Below are 20051 nucleotides of genomic sequence, written 5' to 3'. Positions count from 1 at the left end.
CTTGGGAAGCTGAGACGAGGATCTCAAAATCGCGGCCAGCCTCCGCTACTACGTGAGACCCTGTTTCAAAATAAAGAATAAAAAATAGGGCTGGGGGTGTAGCTCAGAGAGAAAACACTCCTGGGTTCAAACTCCAGTACCACCAGAAGAAGAAAAAAAAAAGCAACCCATCTGAACTGAGGCGCACTTTGCAGAAGGGGGCAGGGCCGTCTCGGGAGGCGGCGGCGGGAGGGTCGTGGCGGAGGTCTGGCGCCCCTTCCTTGGCCACATCAGCATCTGCAGCCGCGACGTGGTTTCGGGAGAGCAGACCTATTTTGCAGAAGGTTTCGGGCTGGTGCCCCAGTTAAGACACACACCCCTGTCTAGAGAAAAACCCCAGAGGGACAAAAAGAATTCGGCCAGCTGCCACCTCCGCTCAGCGGTCGCTCCTCGCTCCCGTCGGGGGGTTCAGGGCATCAGGGGGTCGGCAGAAGCCCCCAGCACGTCGCGGGGCCGAGACCACCTGCCGCCACGCAGCCCCCCAGGAGGCCGCCCCGCCGGTTCTCACACTTTCCCCTCCCTCCGCGTCGTTTAGCCGCAGTCCGGACTCCGATTGGCCGGCTACGCCTAAGGGGCGGGCCAACCAAGAGCTCCACCGCGCAGGCGCGGGCCTCTTCCGCGGGCCCCACCCCTTGCCTTTTCCAATTGAGCGCGCGGGACGCGGAACTGTCGTGCGTATGCCTTCTGTGTCGTCCTCGCTTTCCGGCCGTGGTTCTCCACGGCTCTCCCCTTCCCCCCTCCCCGCTCGCCTTGGCGGCGTACTTTGCGGCAGCACCGAGCGCCCCTCCCCCTTTCTCTGCGGAATCACCATGGCGGCCGGGGTGAGTTTGCCGGCTCCGCGGGACCGCTTCGCCTCATCCGCCGCCATCCTCCGTTTGAGTGCGGCCGGTCGCCGTCAGGGGCGTTCTGGGGCCCAGAGGAGAGCGGGCCCGGGCTCCACAGGCCGCACTGTCGCAGAGCGGGGCCCCTAGGGCCTGGGAGCTGGGCTGGGGCTCTCAGAGGCCAGAGGTGGGAGGTTTTGGTGTAGACGGGAACAGAAATGTGGGGTCCACGCCGCGTGGAGCCCCAGGAAGTGGATCCGCTTTGTTGCCGCTTTGAGACATGGGGTCTGGGCCGCGGGACGGAACTTTTGCGGCCGTTTTGTGGGACAGCCGCGGGGACGGGGCGAGGAGGGTCTTTGTGGGCAAGGCCAGCCGGCACCTCCTCCTGGCCCGGAGAGATTGGGGAGCGAGAGGAATCTCCGGACCGAGAAGCCCGCAGTTGGGCCACGCTGGCCAGCTGAGTGGAGGGCAACTCGCCGCGGGACAGGACCGGAGGGAGGGATGGAGGGCGCGACAGGGAAAGGGCATTTTAGGAACAAGAGTTGATGTCGGAAGGGAGCAGGCCAGGGCACCGACGTGGCTGTTCTGAGGGCAGCGGGAAAATGTCCTGATCTGTCTGTGCGCGGTGGGGACGAGGTGATGCTGGGCGCAGCTCAGCCGTGGAGTCCTCCGGCGCCGGTGACCATGAATGAATGAAACAGGGCTCCGGGACGGGAGGGAGGGGGTGTGATGGAACCAGCGTTCTGGGTTTTTTTGGAGCTCGACTTGAAGGGATGAGTGCATCTAGAGATGTCCTTAGGAAGGTCAAACCTGTCAGGAAGCTTTATTTAGCAGTTGGTATGTAGTTCTGTTCTTGATATTTCAGAGGACTCTGATTACGGATGGCAGATGCTTGAAGAACTTGGTTCACCAGGCGTAGTAAAAATAAGTTGGACAGATGAGAGTTGCTCAGGAAGTTGTCCTTTTTAGGGGGTTTAGGACTAAGACCTTTCTACTCAGTACTCTAGTAATTCGACTCTCTTTTTCTGCATAGACCCTGTACACATATCCTGAAAACTGGAGGGCCTTCAAGGCCCTCATTGCTGCTCAGTACAGCGGGGCTCAGGTCCGCGTGCTCTCCGCACCCCCCCACTTCCATTTTGGCCAAACCAACCGCACCCCTGAATTTCTTCGCAAATTTCCTGCCGGCAAGGTGAGTAGGGAAGCGGAGATGGGCTTCTGGTCCTGAGAGCCCGAGAAGCCTTAGGATTCCATTACTCCGGGGGTGGCCTCCTCCTCTCTAAGGGAGCTCTCTCCTTGGTATTCGGTGACTTAGAAAAGGTTTATCCTGAGATAATTGTAGATCCATGTATAGTTATCCAGTGACTATTAGCAATTCACAGGCTGGCTTCTCGTTTTGGGAAGGAGAATACATTTCAAGGAAGTAAAATCATATCAAGTATCTGTATCAGCAAGCTATAGACCCTCTACCCCAAGGGGCTTGTACAGATATATATAAACAGGCTAAGAGGTCAAAGTGCAAAGTGGTTGTCACCCTAATACTTAGGGTGACACAGACATAGACGAAGGACTTAGTTTCTGGCCTTCTGCTTATTGGACAGGTTTTTATACGAATGGCCTGTGATATCCAAATATTCGAATAGCTTCAGACATCACTGTGAATTCAGATCACAGGGGATATCAAGAGGCTGAGACAGGAGGATCACAGGTTCAGGGCCAGCCTTAGCAAGTTAATGAAGCCCTCAGCAACTTAGTGAGACCCTCTTTTGTTTGTTTGTTTATTTATTTTGGTGGTGGCGGTCCTGGGGATGGAATCCAGTGGCCTTCTACCTCCGGGCTACACTCCCAGACCTATTTTATATATTTATTTGGAAACAGGGTCTCTTAAACCAGCTGAGGCTGGCTCCGAACCTGCGCGGTCCTCCTGTCTCAGCCTCCCAAGCGCGGGGATTACAAGCGTGCGCCACCACGCCCGGCTGAGACCCTGTTTTAAATAAAACAGAACGGGGGATGTAGCTGGGAGGTAGAACACCTATGGGTTTAGTCCCCAGTACCTGAGTTCCAGATGGTTTCATGAGTTGGTGGCCTAAAGATATTTTATCTACGTAGCGTCTGGTTCCTGGAGTTGGTTAGTGAGGGAGTCCTTTGCATCTTACTTTCTCTCTTCACCATTTTGTCCCCAGGTTCCAGCATTTGAGGGCGATGATGGATTCTGCGTGTTTGAGAGCAACGCCATCGCCTACTATGGTAATTCGCAGAGTTCTATGGGAACGGGAGGGTGGGGAGGTGAGAGCCTAGGAGAGGGTGAGGGGGGGCTGCAGGGGACCTGGCTTGGTGCTGGCGTGACCCCAAGGGTTGCCCTCCCCTGCCTCTGCAGTCAGCAACGAGGAGCTGCGGGGAAGTACGCCAGAGGCGGCCGCCCAGGTGGTGCAGTGGGTGAGCTTTGCCGACAGTGACATCGTGCCCCCAGCCAGTACCTGGGTGTTCCCCACCTTGGGCATCATGCACCACAACAAACAGGTGAGCTTGGAAGTGGGGAGGCGCCAGGGGCGGGGATGGCACCAGCCCCTGCGTTCTGGGGAGCAGGAAAGAAAAAGATGGCAAGAGTCTTTAGGCGATGCAGAGACGTGGCCTGTGATGTACAGGTGTGAGGAGCAGATGCTGATGGTCTCGTCCTTTATCCAACCCAGGGCAGATGGTTTCTGTCTTGAGTGGTCAGAGGTGGGATTTCTGCTAATCCCAGATGGAAGGGGAGGTATGTACGTATGTATGTATGTATGTATGTATGTATGTATGTATGTATTTAGCAGAACTGGTGATGGAGCCCAGGGGCATTCTACCTCCGGGTGTCACCCCCAGCCCTATTTTTTATTCTTTATTTTGAAACAGGGTCTCACTGAGTTGCATAGGGCCTAAATAGTAGCTGAGGCTGTCCTTGAACCACGATCCTCCTGTCTTAGCCTCCCAAATGCTGGGATTACAAGTGTGCACCACCATACCCGGTTCCCTACCCTATTTTTATTCTTTATTTTTATTTATTTTATTTATTTTTTTGTGTGGTACTGGGGTTGGAACCCAGGGGCTTTTCTACCTCCGGGCTATACTCCCAGACCTATTTTATACTTATTTGGAAATGGGGTCTAAGTTGCTGAGAGCCTCACTAAGTAGCTGAGGCTGGCTTCGAATCTGTGCGATCCTCCTGTCTCAGCCTCCCAAGCACTGTACAAGGGTGAGCCACCAAGCCCAGCTTATTCTTTATTTAGAAACAGGGTTTCACTAAGTTCCAAAGGGCCTCACTGAGTAGGTGAGGCTGTTTGCGAACAGCAATCCTCCTGTCTCTGTTTAACTTACTTTTTTTTTTGATACTGGGATTGCATCATACCTCTGTGCTACATGGTTAGCCTGTCTTAATTTTCTGAGGCTGGCTGTGAACCTGTAATCCTCCTGTCTCAGCCTCCCAAGTACTGGGATTGTAAGCATGTACCATCATGCCTGGTTTTATTTTTATTTTGAAGCAGGATCTTGATAAATTGCTGAGGTTGGTCTCAAATTTAGAATTCTTCTATCTCAGTTTTCAAGGCCTGGGATTTGGGATTACTAGTGTGTACCACCATACCTGGCTAGATTAGATGACCTTTGTGCGTGTGTGGTACTGGGGATTGACCCCAGAGGCTTTTTTTTTTTTTGGTGGTACTGCGGATGGAACCCTTCTACCTCCGGGCTACACTCCCAGACCTATTTTATGCTTTATTTGGAAACAGGGTCTCTTAAGCCAGCGATTCTCCTCCACCTCCCAAGTGCGGGGATTACAAACTCGCGCCACCACCCCTGGCTACCCAGAGCCATTCTACCTCCGAGCTATACAGCCTGGCTTTATTTCTCACAGTCTTACTAGGTTGATGCAAGTCTCGCTACTTGCTGAAACTGTCCTCAGATCTGCGCTCCTCCCGTCTCGGCTTCTCAAGTACAGGGATTACAGGCGCGCGCCTCCATGCCCGGCCAAGGCTAGATGGCTTTTTTAAGTTCCCTTCTGATAAGTTCACCTTTGGTGCTGTGGGAAGTGAGGCGAGACTGCAGAGTAACCGGAGAGCTTCACTTGTGGACTTGGGGACGATCCTCCACCGGCTCTATTGGGAGAGGGTGGGTGGGATGAGGAAGGAAGGAGTCAGTGAGTAGCTTCTTTAGTTCTGTTAGCGGGAGGGGGTTGAGGAAAAGGGGTTGGTATTCGCAGGTAAAATTGAACATTTTATTTATATATATATTTTTGGTGGTACTGTGGTTTCTGGAAGCCCTTCTACCTCCGGGCTACACTCCCAGACCTATTTTTTATATTTTCATTTAGAAACAGCGCGGCTGGCTTCGAACCTGCGCGATCCTCCTGTCTCTGCCTTTCAAGCGCGGGGATGACAAGCGTGCGCCACCACGCCCGGCTAAAATTGAACATTTTAAATCAACAGGCCACCGAGAATGCAAAAGAGGAAGTGAGGCGAATTCTGGGGCTGCTGGATGCTCACTTGAAGACAAGGACTTTCCTGGTGGGCGAACGGGTGACACTGGCTGACATCACAGTTGTCTGCACCCTGTTGTGGCTCTATAAGCAGGTGATGTTCCTAAAGACCCTCTTGGGGGTCGCGGGTAGGATCAGAAACAGTGACGAGTCACCTTGGTTACCCTGTGCTCAGTTGAAGACTTGAGTGACGGACTCCTAGGTAACCCTCGGCTGGTGGAGTCCTGGATTAAGTGCCAGGGTGACTCTGAGAAGTTGGGTACAGTTCTGTTACCCTTAGTTTCTGCTTGGCAGGTGAGATGCTCGAGTTTGTTTACCACATTTCTTAGGAAGCCTGGTTGGGCTAAGTTTTGAAGGCAGAGAGCTCAGGTAGCTCTGCAACATTAGGATCTTGTGAATTCCTTTAGTCCCATCTGTAAAACCTCTTCATAACCACTGTTCAGGTCATGGGATCAAAAAAGGAGGACATGTTGCTGATTTCCTAATAGCAGCTCTGGACCCATTCTTGTCCAGAACAGTAATGTGATAGTAGCAAAGAAAAGAGCACCCATTGCCTGCCAGTCCCTGTGCCAAAGGCCTCAGGGATCATCTCTGCCTCTCCACCTGTCGTGTGTGAGCGAGGAGGAGCGGAGCGTAGCCTGCCCACGGCGTGCGGCTAGTAAGTGCTGGACCCCGTTTGAACCCAAGTACTGCAAGACCACTCCTGACTACTGGGTTCTGTCTCTAAAACATTTCCCCCTTCATCTTGTCAAACTAAAAAGTGACAATGAGTTCTTTGTGTTAATTGGTCATACTTCATGTTGATTTTTTTGTTTTTGTTTTTGTCGGTACTGGGGTGGAACCCAGTGGCATTCTACCTCTGAGCTACACCCTGAGTTCTATTTTTTATTCTTTTATTTATTTATATATTTATTCATTTATTTTGCGGGTCTGGGGATGGAACCCATGGTCATTCGACTTCTGAGCTACACCCCCTGCCCTATTTTTAATTTTTTAGTTTGAAACGGGGTCTAAGTTGCAGAGAGCCTCACTAAGTAACTGAGGCTGGCCGTGAACTGCGATCCTCCAGTCCCAGTCTCCTGAGTGCTGGGATTACCAGTGTGTATCCCCCTGCCACCCCCCCCCCCCCCCGCTCCCTGCCTTATTTTTTTATCCTTTATTTTGAGACAGGGTCTCACTAAGTTGCAGAGGGCCTCACTAAGTATCTGAGGCTGGCCACGAACCATCATCCTCCTGTCTCAGCCTCCCGAGTGCGTGCGCTACCATGCCCCTCTTGAGTTGAATGTTTTTTTGAGGTTTTTCTTTGGTGCCGAGGTGGAAGCCAGGCCCTTGTGCATGCTAGGCTTGTGCTCTGCCACTGAGCCCACCCTCAGGGCCCTGAAGTTTGAGGTGTGTGTCTAGTACATAGCTCGTATAGGTAGTTGATGGCGATAGTTGTATGTATGTTTCATCATCTAATTGTAAAGTAAGTCCACGTAGCTGCTTGGGGGCGCTGGGGATCAGACCCAGGGCCTTGTGCCTGCTGGGCATTGTTTTGCCACTGCACTGTGCTCCTCTGGCATTCTTAAACCTTTTTTTATTTTCCTTCTGTGGTGGGTAGGGATTGGAGCCCAGGGCCACCGTACTTCTGAGCTACACTCATAGCCCCCCCCCCTTTTTTTTTTTTGGCGGGTCTGGGGGTGGAACCCAGAGGCATTTGACCTCCGAGCTACACCCCCTGCCCTGTTTTTTATTCTTTATTTTGAAATGGTCTCAGTGAGTTGCAGAGGGCCTCACTTATGTAGCTGAGGCTATTTGAGAACTGCGATCCCCTGGTTTCAGCCTCCTGAATGCTGGGATTTCAAGTGTGTGCCACTTCGCCCGGCGAGCCCTTTTTATTTTGAAACTGGGCCTTGCCAAGTTGCTGAGGCTGTCGTCCTCCTGTCTCAGCCTCCCAAATACTGGGATTACAGCCTTGTGCTTGAATACTAACCACGGTCCCACTTTATTTTTTTTAATTATTTTTTTATTTTTTTATTATTTTTTTTGCAGGTCTGGGGATGGAAACCAAGGGCATTTGACCTCCGAGCTACACCCCCCTGCCCTATTTTTTATTCTTTATTTTGAAACCTGGTCTCACTGAGTTGCAGAGGGCCTCACTAAGTAGCTGAGGCTGTCCGCGAACCGCGATCCTCCAGGTCTCAGCCTCCCAAATGCTGGGATTACAAGACGCCTAGCTGTTGAGTTGTTGGTTTTTTTTTTTTTTTTTTTTTTTTGGTGGAGGATGGAACCTAGAGGAATTCTACCTTGGAACTATACCCTCAGTCCTGTTATGGGTTCTTTTTCTTTCTTTCTTTCTTTTTTCTTTTTCTGGTGCTACTGAGGATGGAATCCCGGACTTTCTATTTCTGGGCTATACTCCCAGACCTGTTTTTATATTTTATTTTGAACCTGTGCGATCCTTCTGTCTCAGCCTCATCCTAAGTACTAGGATTATAAGCGTGCGCCCCTACGGCCAGTTTCAGCCCTAATTGTTTATTTGGAAACAGTCTTACTGAATTGCTGAGCCTGGCTTTGAATCTGTGCTCCTCTTGTTTCAGCCTCCCAAGTCCTGGGATTAAAGGACTGCGCCGCCATGCCCAGCGCGGGCCCTGTTGAGTCTGTTCTGGGCCTTTGCTCTGCTGACTTTGTTCCCACCCTTCCATCCTGGCAGGTCCTGGAGCCTTCTTTCCGCCAGGCCTTTCCCAACACCAACCGCTGGTTTCTCACCTGCATTAACCAGCCCCAGTTCCGGGCTGTCTTGGGGGAGGTGAAGCTGTGTGAGAAGATGGCCCAGTTTGATGGTAGGTCCGAGGGGAGAGCGTAGCATGTGGCCGGGGTCAGGCTCAGACTCCTCTTCGGCTAGCTTCTGGGGGGACCCATCGAATGCAGTAGCACGTGCGGAAATTCCTGTTTTGTAAAGACTTCTCTGCATACACACATCCTTCTTTGGATGGAAATTAGCAAGTTGTAGTATGGCGCCTGCACACGTCTGAGGGTTGTGTGCTTGGTCAAGGGCGCGTGGTGGCAGTCTCGAGTCTGGGTGATGGTCATCCCCCCATCGGTATTCATCTTCCTTCCCTGCCCGCTGCCTGGTTTGGAGGATCTGGAAGGAGGCAAGACATCCACTTTCTTCCCTTCCTCTCCACCAGCTAAGAAGTTTGCAGAGAGCCAGCCTAAAAAGGACACCCCTCGGAAAGAGAAGGGCTCACGGGAAGAGAAGCAGAAGCCCCAGGCTGAGAAGAAAGAAGAGAAAAAGGCGGCTGCCCCCGCTCCCGAGGAGGAGATGGATGAGTGTGAGCAGGCACTGGCTGCTGAGCCCAAGGCCAAGGACCCCTTTGCGCATCTGCCCAAGAGGTCAGGATGCTGGGCGTGTTCCCGCCTCTATGCCTCCCCTCGTGCACAGCCAGGGCCAGGATTTTACTTTGCGTAAAATTGAAAGATTGATTTGACTTTTTTATTTTTATTTTTCTAGTACTCTGGGTAAGGAAGGAGTCCAGAGGCATCCTACCTCTGGGCTACATCTTGTATTTTGTTTGAAATAGGGTCTCTCTAAGTTGATTTGTCTCGCTCCTTGCTGAGGGAGCCCTTGAACCTGTAGTCCTCCTCCTCAGCCGCCCAAGTATTGGGATTATGGCCAGGTGCCACCACACCCACTGAAAGGTATATTTGAAAGCAGTCTCTTGAGCTTTTACACAGAGGGGTAAATTATGAGTGCAGAATGCCAGTTTTAGCTGGGTGTAGCGTCACGCACCTATAATCCCAGCAACTAGGGAGGCTGAGGCAGGGCGACTGCAAGTTTGAGGCCAGCCTGGATATATCTCAAAATAAAAACCCCAAAGCCACGCATGGTGGCACACAATTGTAATCCCAGTGCTTGGGAGGCTGAGGCAGGATCAGAAGTTCAAGAACAGCCTCAGAAGCCGGGTGTGGCGGTGCACACCTGTAATCCCCACACTTGGGAGGCTGAGACAGGATCACACAGGTTCAAGGCCAGCCTTAGCTACTTAGTGAGGCTCTCAGCAACTCAGTGAGACCCTGTTTCCAAATAAAATATAAAAAGAACAGCCTCAGCAAGTTAGTGAAAATATCATAAACATTCTTTGAATATATTCATTTATTTGTTTATTTTTGTGGTACTGGGGGTGGAACCCAGAGGCTTTCTACCTCCGGGCTATACTCCCAGCCCTATTTTATATTTTATTTTTGAAACAGGGTCTCACTGAGTTGCTGAGAGCCTCACTAAGTAGCTGAGGCTGCCTTCGAACCTGCGCAATCCTCCTGTTCCAGCCTCCCAAGCGCAGGGATTACAAGCGTGCGCCACCACGCTGGGCAACCCAGAGGCTTTCTACCTCCAGGGTATACTCCCAGACCTATTTTTTATTTTTATTTGGAAACAGCCTCACTAAGTTTCTGAGACCTCACTAAGTAGTAGCTGAGGCTGGCTCTGAACTTGCATGATCCTCCTATCTCAGCTTCCCAAGTACTGGGATTATGAGCGTGGCCACCATGCCTGACAACCTTTATTTTGAAACATTGTTTCAAATTATAAATAAAGTAGGTCTGGGAGTATAGCCCGGAAGTAGAATGCCCCTGGGTTCAGTCCTCAGTACCACAAAAAAGGGGGGCCTGGGGATGCATCTTAGAACACCCTTGGATTTTATCCTTAGTACTCCAGAAAAGAAAAGGGATAAAAGAAAACCTGTTTCAAATATATCCAGTGTGGTAGGCAAGCCCTTTACTGCTGAGCTACACCTTCAGCCTCTGGAACTCCCTTTGTGACCAAAAAAAAAAAAAGTAAGCCTGAATAGAATTCGGGTGGAGGTAAATTGGTTACATCTGTCCTCATTAAGAGTGTCCAAAATCAAGCCGGGCGTGGTGGCACACACTTGTAATCCCAGCGCTTGGGAGGCTGAGACAGGAGGATCGCACAGGTTCGAAGCCAGCCTCAGCTACTTAGTGAGGCTCTCAGCAACTTAGTGAGACCCTGTTTCCAAATAAAGTATAAAATAGGTCTGGGAGTATAGCTCAGAGGAGAAATCCCCTGGGTTCCATCCCCAGTGCCACACACACAAAAAAGTGTCCAGAAATCTTCTAAGTGAGGGGTGTGGGGAGGAAGACGGAGTGGAGTACCTCCGGTCTGCTCTCAAGGACCAGCAGCGCTCAGCGGTGGGCAGCAGAGCAGGATGCTTTATTTTTTGCAGTACTGGGGTTTGAACCCAGGGGCATATGGCATATTCTGCCTCTGAGCTGCACCCCCAGCCTTATTTTTTCTTTTGAAACGGGGTCTCACTAAGTTTCAGAGAGCCTCACTTAAGTAGCTGAGGCTGTCCTGGAACCTACAGTCTCAGCCTCCCAAGTACTGGGGTTACAAGCGTGCGCAACCACACCCTGCCAGGATCCTTTAATTATTTGCTGTTGTGATGAATCAGACCATACAAAAATTGCTTGTCAACAAAAAGTATAATTTTAGCTAGCTACGTAGTTGTCTGTGAGCTCATTGTTAACAAAATTAGGTAGTTGAGCCCCCAAGGAGGAAGAAATAGATGGGGTAGTTCTCTGTATCCTATTTTCAGTAAATGGTAAGGACTTTTTTGTTTGTTTTGTTTTTGCGGTACTGGAGATGGTATTCAGGAGCATTTTACCTCTGAGCAACACCCCCAGCCCTATTTTTTATTTTTTATTTGAAAACAGGGTCTCACTGAGTTGCAAAGGGCCTAAGTAGCTGAGGCTGTGAACCGCCATCCTCTGGTCTCAGCCTCCGGAATGCTGGGATTACAAGTGTCCATCCCCATGCCCGTCTTTGTAAGGCTTTTTGAAGAAAGGATACCAGTTAGTAAGAGGGAGATTTTAGGTGTGGAAAAAGTAGGGTACCCAGAGCTTGGCCAATTCTTTGCTGTTATATCTTATTTATTTATTTATTTATTTATTTATTTATTTATTTAATTTTTGACTGGGATTGAGCCCAGCGGCGTTCTACCTCCAAGCTAACACCCTCAGATAACACCCCCCAGCCCCATTATTTTATTCTTTATTTTGAAACAGGGTCATTTTGAATGAACTTGAGTAGCTGAGGTTGTCTGCACACCTGGGATTACAAGTGTGCCCCACCATGCCTCGCTGGGCCTCACTAATTTGCCGAGGCTGGCCTCCAGCTTGCGATCTTGTGTCTCAGCCTTCCACACACTGGGGTTAGGGCTTGCACCTCCACGCCCAGCTCATACCTCTCACTGCCCCAAGCCCTTATATTAGGATTTGAAACAGTAGAAGTGTATTTTCTGAGGTCCTCTGCATTGTGCAACTTGTCTCTCCATTCTGCTTGCCCACTCACTGTGCCAGTCCAAAGCCACCCACCCTTTCACTACTTGGTTATTAGGGTTCAGATTATTTGACTTTACCTTTGTTGTGTGTGTGTGTGTGTGTGTGTGTGTGTGTGTGTGTGTGTGTGGTACTGCAGAATGAACCCAGAGGCATTCTACCTCTGAGCTTCACTCCCAGCCTCTTTCTTTCTTTCTTTCTTTCTTTCTTTCTTTCTTTCTTTCTTTCTTTTTCTTTCTTTTTTTCTTTCTTTCGTACTGGGGATTGAACCTAAGGGCATTCTACCCCTGAGCTATTTCTTATTTCTTTATTATTATTATTATTTTGGTGCTACTGGGGTTCCTGGAAACCCTTCTACCTCCGGGCTATACTCCCAGCCCCATTTTTTTATCTTTATTTGGAAACAGGGTCTCTTAAGCCAGCAAGGCTGGCTTCAAACCTGCGCGATCCTCCTGTCTCTGCCTCCCAAGTGCCGGGATTACAAGCGTGTGCCACCACACCCGGCCCTATTTTATTTTTATTTGGAAACAGGGTCTCACTAGGTTGATGAGTGTCTCACTAGTTGCTGAGGCTGTCCTTGAACCTGCGTTTTTCCTGTCTCAGCTCCCCGAGTACTGGGATTTCAAGTGTGCCACCATGCCCTGTTTAGGCATGTTTTGATGTGTATATGTGGGAAAAAGATGAAATGGGGCTTGTTAACACTCATTATCCTGCCCTACATGGGTTGGGCGAGCCTGCAACCCAGTACTTGGAGATGGGACCACAGGGAAAGGCCAGCTGCAGCAGTTAAGCGAGACCTGTAGCACCTGAGTGAGTCAGTATTTTAAGATTAAAAAATCAAAAGGAGGCACGAGCATTCAGGAGATGGGGACCAGAGGATCACGGTTCAGGGACAGCCTCAGCTACTTAGCAAGGCCTTTTGCAACTCAGACCCGGTTTCGAAATAAAGAATAAGAGCCGGGCGTGATGGCGCACGCCTGTAATCCCTGCGCTTGGGAGGCTGAGACAGGAGGATCGTACAGGTTCGAAGCCAGCCTCAGTTACTTAATGAGGCTCTCAGCAACTCAGTGAGACCCTGTTTCCAAATAAAGTATATAAAATAGGTCTGGGAGTATAGCCTGGAGGTAGAAAGTCTCTGGGTTCCACCACCAGTACCACACACACACACACACAAAAAGAATAAAAACTAGGGATGGGGTATAGCTCAGAAGTAGAATGCCCTGGGTTCCACCCCCAGTACTGCAAAAAAAAAAAAAAAAAATCAAAAGGGCTGAAGTGTAGTTGAGAGGTAGAATGCCCCAGAGTCAATTCTGGTATGTATACACACACACACACACTTACACACACAGATTTTATTTAATGGACTGTGAAAGCTAACCCAAGTTATATATGCTGTTGCCATGTTGCCAGCTCTTTTTATTTTTTGTTTGGAAACAGTCTTAACTAGATTGCGCGCGCGCGCACACACACACACACACACACACACACACGGATTTTATTGAATGGACTGTGAAAGCTAACCCAAGTTACATATGCTGTTGCCAGCTCTTTTTATTTTTTGTTTGGAAACAGTCTTAACTAGATTGCCGAGAGACTTGCCATTTTGCTGAGGCTCGTCTTGGACTTGGCCTTGAACTTAGACTTGAACTTAGTCTTGAACTCTTGTCTCAGCCTCCCCAGTAGAGAGTGGAATGCCACCGCGCCATGCTGAGGCTAGCCTCAACAAACCTAGGAGCCTCTTGTCTCAGCCACCTAAGTGCTGGGATTATAGTCATACTACCATGCCTGGTTATAAGAATTTTTATTTGGCAGGCATGGTGGCGGCGCGTGCTTATATTTCCAGCATTTGGGAGGTTGAAACAGGATTGCCATTAAAAAATAAAAAATAGGGCTGGGAATGTAGCTCGGAGGTAGAATGCCTCTGGGTTCCATCCCCAGTACCTCAAAAAATTATTTTATTTATTTTTTATTACAGGCATGTACCACCATGCCCGGCTTAAGAAATGTTTTAGTAGCATAACACAGTGTTAAACTCTAAAAGCACAAGCACAAAAGTGCGTAGATCATGTCTGCGTCTTTGGAAAGCCAGAGGCCAGAGGAAAATGCTTTTTTTTTTTTTTTTTTTTTTTTTGCAGGTCTGGGGATGGAACCCAGGGGCATTTGACCTCAGAGCTACACCCTCTGCCCTATTTTATTTTTATTCTTTATTTTGAAACAGGGTCTTACTAAGTAGCTGAGGCTGTCTGCAAACCACAATCCACTGGTCTCAGCCTCCCGAATGCTGGGATTACAAGCAATATACCACCATGCCCAGCTGCATAAAAATATTTGTTAATCGTCTTTCTCCTTGGTATAAATGATCTTTAAAAATTCAGCCGGGCGTGGTAGCGCACGCTTGTAATCCCCGCGCTTGGGAGGCTGAAACAGGAGGATCGCACGGGTTCGAAGCCAGCCTCAGCTACTTAGTGAGGCTCTCAGCAACTTAGTGAGACCCTGTTTCCAAATAAAATATAAAAAAGGTCTGGGAGTATAGCCTGGAAGTAGAAAGAAAGCCTCTGGGCTGCACCCCCAGTACCACCAAAAAAAAAAAAAAAAAAAAAATTCAGTATGTATTTTATAATTGGAAAGAAAGAAAATTGAACGTCAGCCATGGGAAGAGTGACCCTTTTTTTTTTTTTGGCAGTACTGGGGATAGAAACCAGGGGCATTCTACCATGGAGCTACACCCCAGCCCTTTTTTATTTTTATTTTTTGTGGTACTAGAGATGGAACCCAAGAGCCTTCTACCTCTGTGCTAAATCTCCAGACCTATTTTATATTTTATTTGGAAACAGGATCTCACTAAGTTGCTGAGAACCTCACTAAGCTGCTGAGGCTTCGAACCTACGATCCTCCCGTCTCAGCGTGCGCCACCACGCCTGGCTTTTTTCCTTTATTTTGAAACAGGGTCTCACTAAGTTGCAGAGGGCCTCACTAAGTAGCTGAGGCCGGCTGTGAACCGTGGGCCTCCTGTCTCAGCCTCCCACATGTTGGATTAGAAGTGTGTGCCACCACGCCCAGCCCCTTCTTTATCAATCTGGTCGTCTTGGCACAGTATGCTAAGATGGCTGCGAAGGTGACCTGAGCCTTAGTCCTTCGGTATCCAGAACTGATTTCTGGACAGAGGAACCAAAGGACAGGAGTGAGGTTTGCGGTGGGGCCAGTGGCTTGCATTGCTGTCTCCCCCCTGTATGACCTGAAGAGGCCCTGTTGGGTTGGGGGAAGACTTGGGTGTCAGTAATGAATGTGACTGGAGAGAAATGGCCCAGGAGGGCCTGGACCCAGAGAAAAAAGGAGTCTTCCCTCTGAGCGGCCACCGGGGGGCAGCAGTCAGCCATGCCCTTGCCTGCTGGCTGGTTCACCGGCCCCACCCCCGCCCCCACCCATCCCGCCCTCGTGCCTAGCATACTCAAGCAGAGGAGAGGCTTAGGCCCCTCTTCAGGCCTCTTCCCTCATGGGTTATATGTATCTGCCAGCCAGTGACCACTTCCTGGAAACCAGTACGTTTTCTCTTTATCTATTTTGGGGGGGGGTACTGGGGATGGAACCCAGAGCCTTTCTACCTCCAAGCCACACCCCCAGCCTGGTTCTAATTTCTTATTTAGAGGTTTTCACTGGGTTGCTGAGAGCGGCCCCACGTTGTGGAGGCTGGCTTTGAACCTGGTGATCCCACTGTGTCAGCCTCCCAAGTACTGGGATTACAAGTAGCACCACCGTGCTTGGCTAAAGCAGTACATCTTAGAGGAAGCACCCTTGTTTCTCTTGGCCTGGCGCCCTTTGCTGGCATCTCGGGCCTTTTTCTCATTTTGTGTTTTCTTCCTCCTAGCACCTTTGTGTTGGATGAATTTAAGCGCAAGTACTCCAACGAGGACACGCTCTCTGTGGCGCTGCCATACTTCTGGGAGCACTTTGACAAGGACGGCTGGTCCCTGTGGTTTGCTGAGTACCGCTTCCCCGAAGAGCTCACCCAGACCTTCATGAGCTGCAACCTCATCACTGGTGAGAAGCGGGCACCTGTGGGAAGAACGAGTTCAAAGTCGAGGGTGATGGAGGGACCCGGAGGCTGAATGTGTCCCCTGGTCCCTTCAGGAATGTTTCAGCGGTTGGACAAGCTGAGGAAGAACGCCTTTGCCAGTGTCATCCTCTTTGGAACCAACAATAGCAGCTCCATCTCTGGAGTCTGGGTCTTCCGAGGCCAGGAGCTTGCCTTTCCGGTGAGAAGGGCGGAGGGAGCGAGGGTCTCCTGCGGGCAGGGCAGCGGCGCTGAAGCGCGGTGTCGGGCCTGGGCCAGCGGGCGCTTGGTGTGTGTAGGAAGCATCCCGGGATGTGTGAGGCCTCGCATCTGAGCTGGAATTAGCACCGGTGTGGGGCAGGGTCTGATAACCTGCTCACAGGCCTCTCTTGCTGGCTTTTTTATCCTCAGCTGAGTCCAGATTGGCAGGTGGACTACGAGTCATACACGTGGCGGAAGCTGGACCCCGGCAGCGAGGAGACCCAGACGCTGGTTCGAGAGTACTTCTCCTGGGAAGGGGCCTTCCAGCACGTGGGCAAAGCCCTCAATCAGGGCAAGATCTTCAAGTGACCACCTCTTGCCACCACCTAGCTGCCTGAGCCTGCCCTTCAGGGAGATGGGGGTCATTAAAGGAAACTGAACATTGAACCTGTCCTGTCCTTCCTCCTCTGTGAGTGGTGGGGACTAGATGTGCCGAAGCGGCATTGCCTCTGGCCGCAGCGTCTCACCGGCAGGAGAGGAGCCCTTCAGAGGAGCAGCAGAGGCCTGGTCTCAGCTGCCTCTGTTGCTCCGCCTCGGGCGATGGCCCTGTGTCCACCTGGGAGGATGGGAAGCGATGGGGGGGCTGCCACAGGGCGCGGGCACCACCTCATCCTTAGGAGCCACCAGCTCTGCACTGGACCAATGCTCTACCACTGAGCTGCACCCCGCCTGCGTGTTTGTCTGGTTGAGCTGGTGGATGGAGAAGGCCAGCTGTCTTTTCTGTGAGGTAGGTAGGTGGCAAGATCCAGAGGTCTTAGTTTACCAGAGGCGCGCAGGATGACTAGACATTGGTCCTCACCTGGCTGCAGTTCAGCCCTGGCGGTGTCCGTGCTGCGTTCTCACAAGGAAATGGGGTTCAGAGATTTCAGTAACTTGAGTGTGATCACACAATCACACATCTAGTGTGGTAGGGTGGGGTGCTGAGCCCAGCAGGTGCCCAGCTCAGTCCTGTGCCTCCTAGAATGACAAGTGGTCACAGCTGTCTTCTAAGATCCAGCTGAGACCAGTGGTTGCTATTTCCTCCCTTTTATTTATTTATACCCTTTGGAGATTCTTGTTGTTTTGCTGATTTGCATAAAAGCATTGAAGGTCTCCCTGAAAGTTTTAACAGGTCAGGTTACAAATCAGAAACAGCCAGGTGTGGTGGCTTGTATCTGTAATCCCAGTACTTGGGAGGTTGAGACAGGAGGATCACATGTTCAAGCCTAGCCTCAGCCACTTAGACTCAAAAGGACTCTTATTTTGAACCAGGGTCTCTAAGTTGCCTAGGAGGAGAAGAAGGCCATAACCTGGCCAGGTACAGGCAGGGGCTCGGGAGGGGATAGGCCCGGGGTCTGGCCTGGACACTTGGACCTGCAGTTGGGCTTCTGTGCAAGTGGGCAGAGGAGAGCTGCCGGTTGGAATCCAAGTGGGGCGGGATAGGCTGGTCCTGGCTCAGGCTCATTTCAGGTTAGGTCTAAAATTGTATACCTGTCTTCTGAGTAGCGTGAGTTTTAACCCGGGCTTGGGGTGTGCCCTTAGCTTGGTGCTGGGGCCTTACTGAACCTGTCAGACTCCCCCTAAATTCCGTTTCCCACCACACCTCTTTTGCTTGTGCAATCTTCAATGCTTCGTGTATCTTGATCTTTGCAGTGCTTGAAGATTTAGGCAGGAGAGGCCATATTGCGTACGGGATTGAGGCTTAGGGGCATGCCTGTGAGGAAGGTGGGCTTTCTCCTGGTGGGCCTTTGCTTAGGCTGCAGTCAGCCTGGTGGCCGTGTTGATTGGGTCGGTCTGGGCCCTGGCTGGGGGACCAGGGACCCCACCTCCCACCCTCTGAGCCCACAGGAAGGGTGACTCATCCTGTACATCCTGCCTCTGGCCCTGGTGGTTTGGTGCCAAGCAAGAGCAACCAGGTTGGATGAGGCCTGGGGGAGAGCCAGAATCCAGAAGCTAGAGGTGAGGGAGGATGGGGAGGGATGGAATGTGTCCCTGGCTTGGCTGTTCGCTTGGGGGGGGGATCAGGAAACGGTTCCTAGCGGCAGATGGGGGCAGAAAAGGGAAGCGCATCTGGAGTTGGTTCTGCCCCGCCCGGCCCCAGGGAGGCCTGAGTCACTGCACAGCCAGCTTGGCCTTCCCAGCCCTGCTGGGGCCAGCGCATCCCACTGGAGGCTGGCCTTCCGCCTGGTTGCTGTGGCGGCCAATCAGAGCCTGTGCCTGTGGACATCTCGGGTTGCCAGGCAGTTTTCCCTGTGTACCAGGGAGGCATCTGCCACCCAGCACCTAGCGTGTGTTTGTGTGTGTGTGTGTGTGTTTGTGTGTGTGCGTGCGCGCGTGTGCCAGTGCAAGGTGGCAGAAGCTGGGTTTGGGGCAGAAAGGGAGGGGTGTTGGGAATGGGTTGGGTACACTGCAGTCTTAGAAAACTAGGAGAAGCTGGGCGTGGTGCCGTATGCTTGTGATCCCCGTGCTTGGGAGGCTGAGACGAGGATCGCACTGGTTCAAAGCCAGCCTCAGCTACTGAGTGAGGCTCTAAGCAACTTAGACCCTGTTTCCAAATAAAGTATAAAATAGGTCTGGGAGTATAGTCCATAGGTAGAAAGCCCCTGGGTTCCACCCCCAGTACCACCAAAAAAAAAAAAAAAACAAAAAAACCCCCAAAAAACTGGAGAATGAGGAAAGGATCGTATTTTATCCATTTACTGGTCCGAATCTCAGAGGTTGAGAAGGTTGAAGGCAGCTGAAGAGGAGGTGAGGCTGGGTTGCAGTTTCCTCAGAGAGAATCTTTGCCGAGCCTGGAGTGTGAATGAGAACGCCAAGACTTGGTTTAGTTTGTAGATAAACCAGTAGATACTGGTTAGAAGCAGCTATTTATTTTAGCTTTGTTGGCAATTCTACTTAAGTCATGTATTAAAAAGTTAGAAGCCTTTAAAGTTCTTCCAAGAAAGAACTAGGCTTTTTTTACCGTCTTTTAGCCAGAGCTGGACAGCTGTTGCTCCCCGTGGGTCAGGCCCATCCCCCCCTGCCTACATGCCCCCTGTGTGCCACTTCCCCTTCTGAAGGGCGGGGGAGGGTCTAGTTCTCTGGGGGCTCCACCCAGTCATTTCTGAAATTCATGCTCATGTTTTCATAGCAACCAGGACGCAGAGCTTACCCTACACAGACATTAGATAGATTTTTCTGGGTGACTGTAGCTTCGTGGGCTCTCTTAACTTTCCCAACCTGCTTGGGCCTTATGTTTGAATGTAAATCTGGGGTCCCCACCCTGTTCTCTCCTTCCCCTAACGCTGTGGAGCTAAAATACTGACACTCCTCAAAGGTTAGAGCACCACCACCTGCTCCTGTCTGTCTGCTCTAATCAGGCTGGCATGGCTCCCAGAGTAGGCCATCATTTTACTTCAGAGGAATTACTGGGGTGTCCCAGTGCCTCAGCACCCAAGGGATGGGTGGAGAAGGGGGCACAGGGGGTGGCTGGAGTCTCACAAGAGGAAAAATACCTTGGGAGGTGGCACTGGTTCGGTGGCAACACCCCCGATGCTGTTGACTGTCAGAATGTCCCTGGGATTTTTTTTTTTTTGTACTGGAGGTGGAACCCAGGGCCAATCTACCTCTGAGTGACATCTCCATCCCTATTTTTTACTCTTTATTTTGAAATAGGGTCTCACTGAATTGCAAAGGGCCTCACTAAGTAGGTGAGACTGGCTGCAAACCCAGATTCTTTGGTCTCATCTTCCCAAATACTGGGATTACAAGCCTGGCCCCACACCCGGCTCCCTGGGGCCTCTTGCCTCTCATCTGCCTGTATCCCAAATTTCCTCATGTTTGGGGGGGCGGGGTGGCTACTGACTCTACCCTTTCTACACAGGGCTTGGCGGGTGCAGATCAAGAGCTGGGCAGGCTTTGGGGCTATTTCTGATAGGATTTCCCGTGGAATTCGCCTCTTCTTCCAGCTGCTTTCTCTGCAGCAGCGGCTGCAGCAGCTGTCATGTGAAGGCCTCTTCGCTGGCTCAGCCCTTTTGCCATCCACGGGCTGGCTCTGCCAGGATGGGGGTGGATGGTG

General features: G+C 51.0%; 1 protein-coding gene across 1 annotated transcript; it reads left to right on the top strand.

Annotated features, from left to right (window-relative positions):
* Positions 1-716: 716 nt before the first annotated feature.
* On the top strand, positions 717-16396 carry EEF1G (eukaryotic translation elongation factor 1 gamma; the record flags this gene model as incomplete). Its single annotated transcript, XM_080691960.1, has 10 exons — positions 717-860; positions 1894-2052; positions 3044-3107; positions 3238-3380; positions 5318-5461; positions 8060-8189; positions 8538-8742; positions 15569-15741; positions 15832-15956; positions 16166-16396. The coding sequence occupies 10 exons, from the start codon at positions 717-719 to the stop codon at positions 16322-16324; spliced, it is 1446 nt and encodes a 481-aa protein (XP_080548086.1). The 3' UTR covers positions 16325-16396.
* Between the last annotated feature and the right edge of the window lie 3655 nt (positions 16397-20051).

The sequence above is a fragment of the Muscardinus avellanarius genome (assembly GCF_963383645.1).
Source record: "Muscardinus avellanarius genome assembly, chromosome: 1".
NCBI lineage: Eukaryota > Metazoa > Chordata > Mammalia > Rodentia > Gliridae > Muscardinus > Muscardinus avellanarius.
Note: the sequence above shows the minus strand (reverse complement) of the source record. Positions and strands in the feature narration are given on the sequence as shown.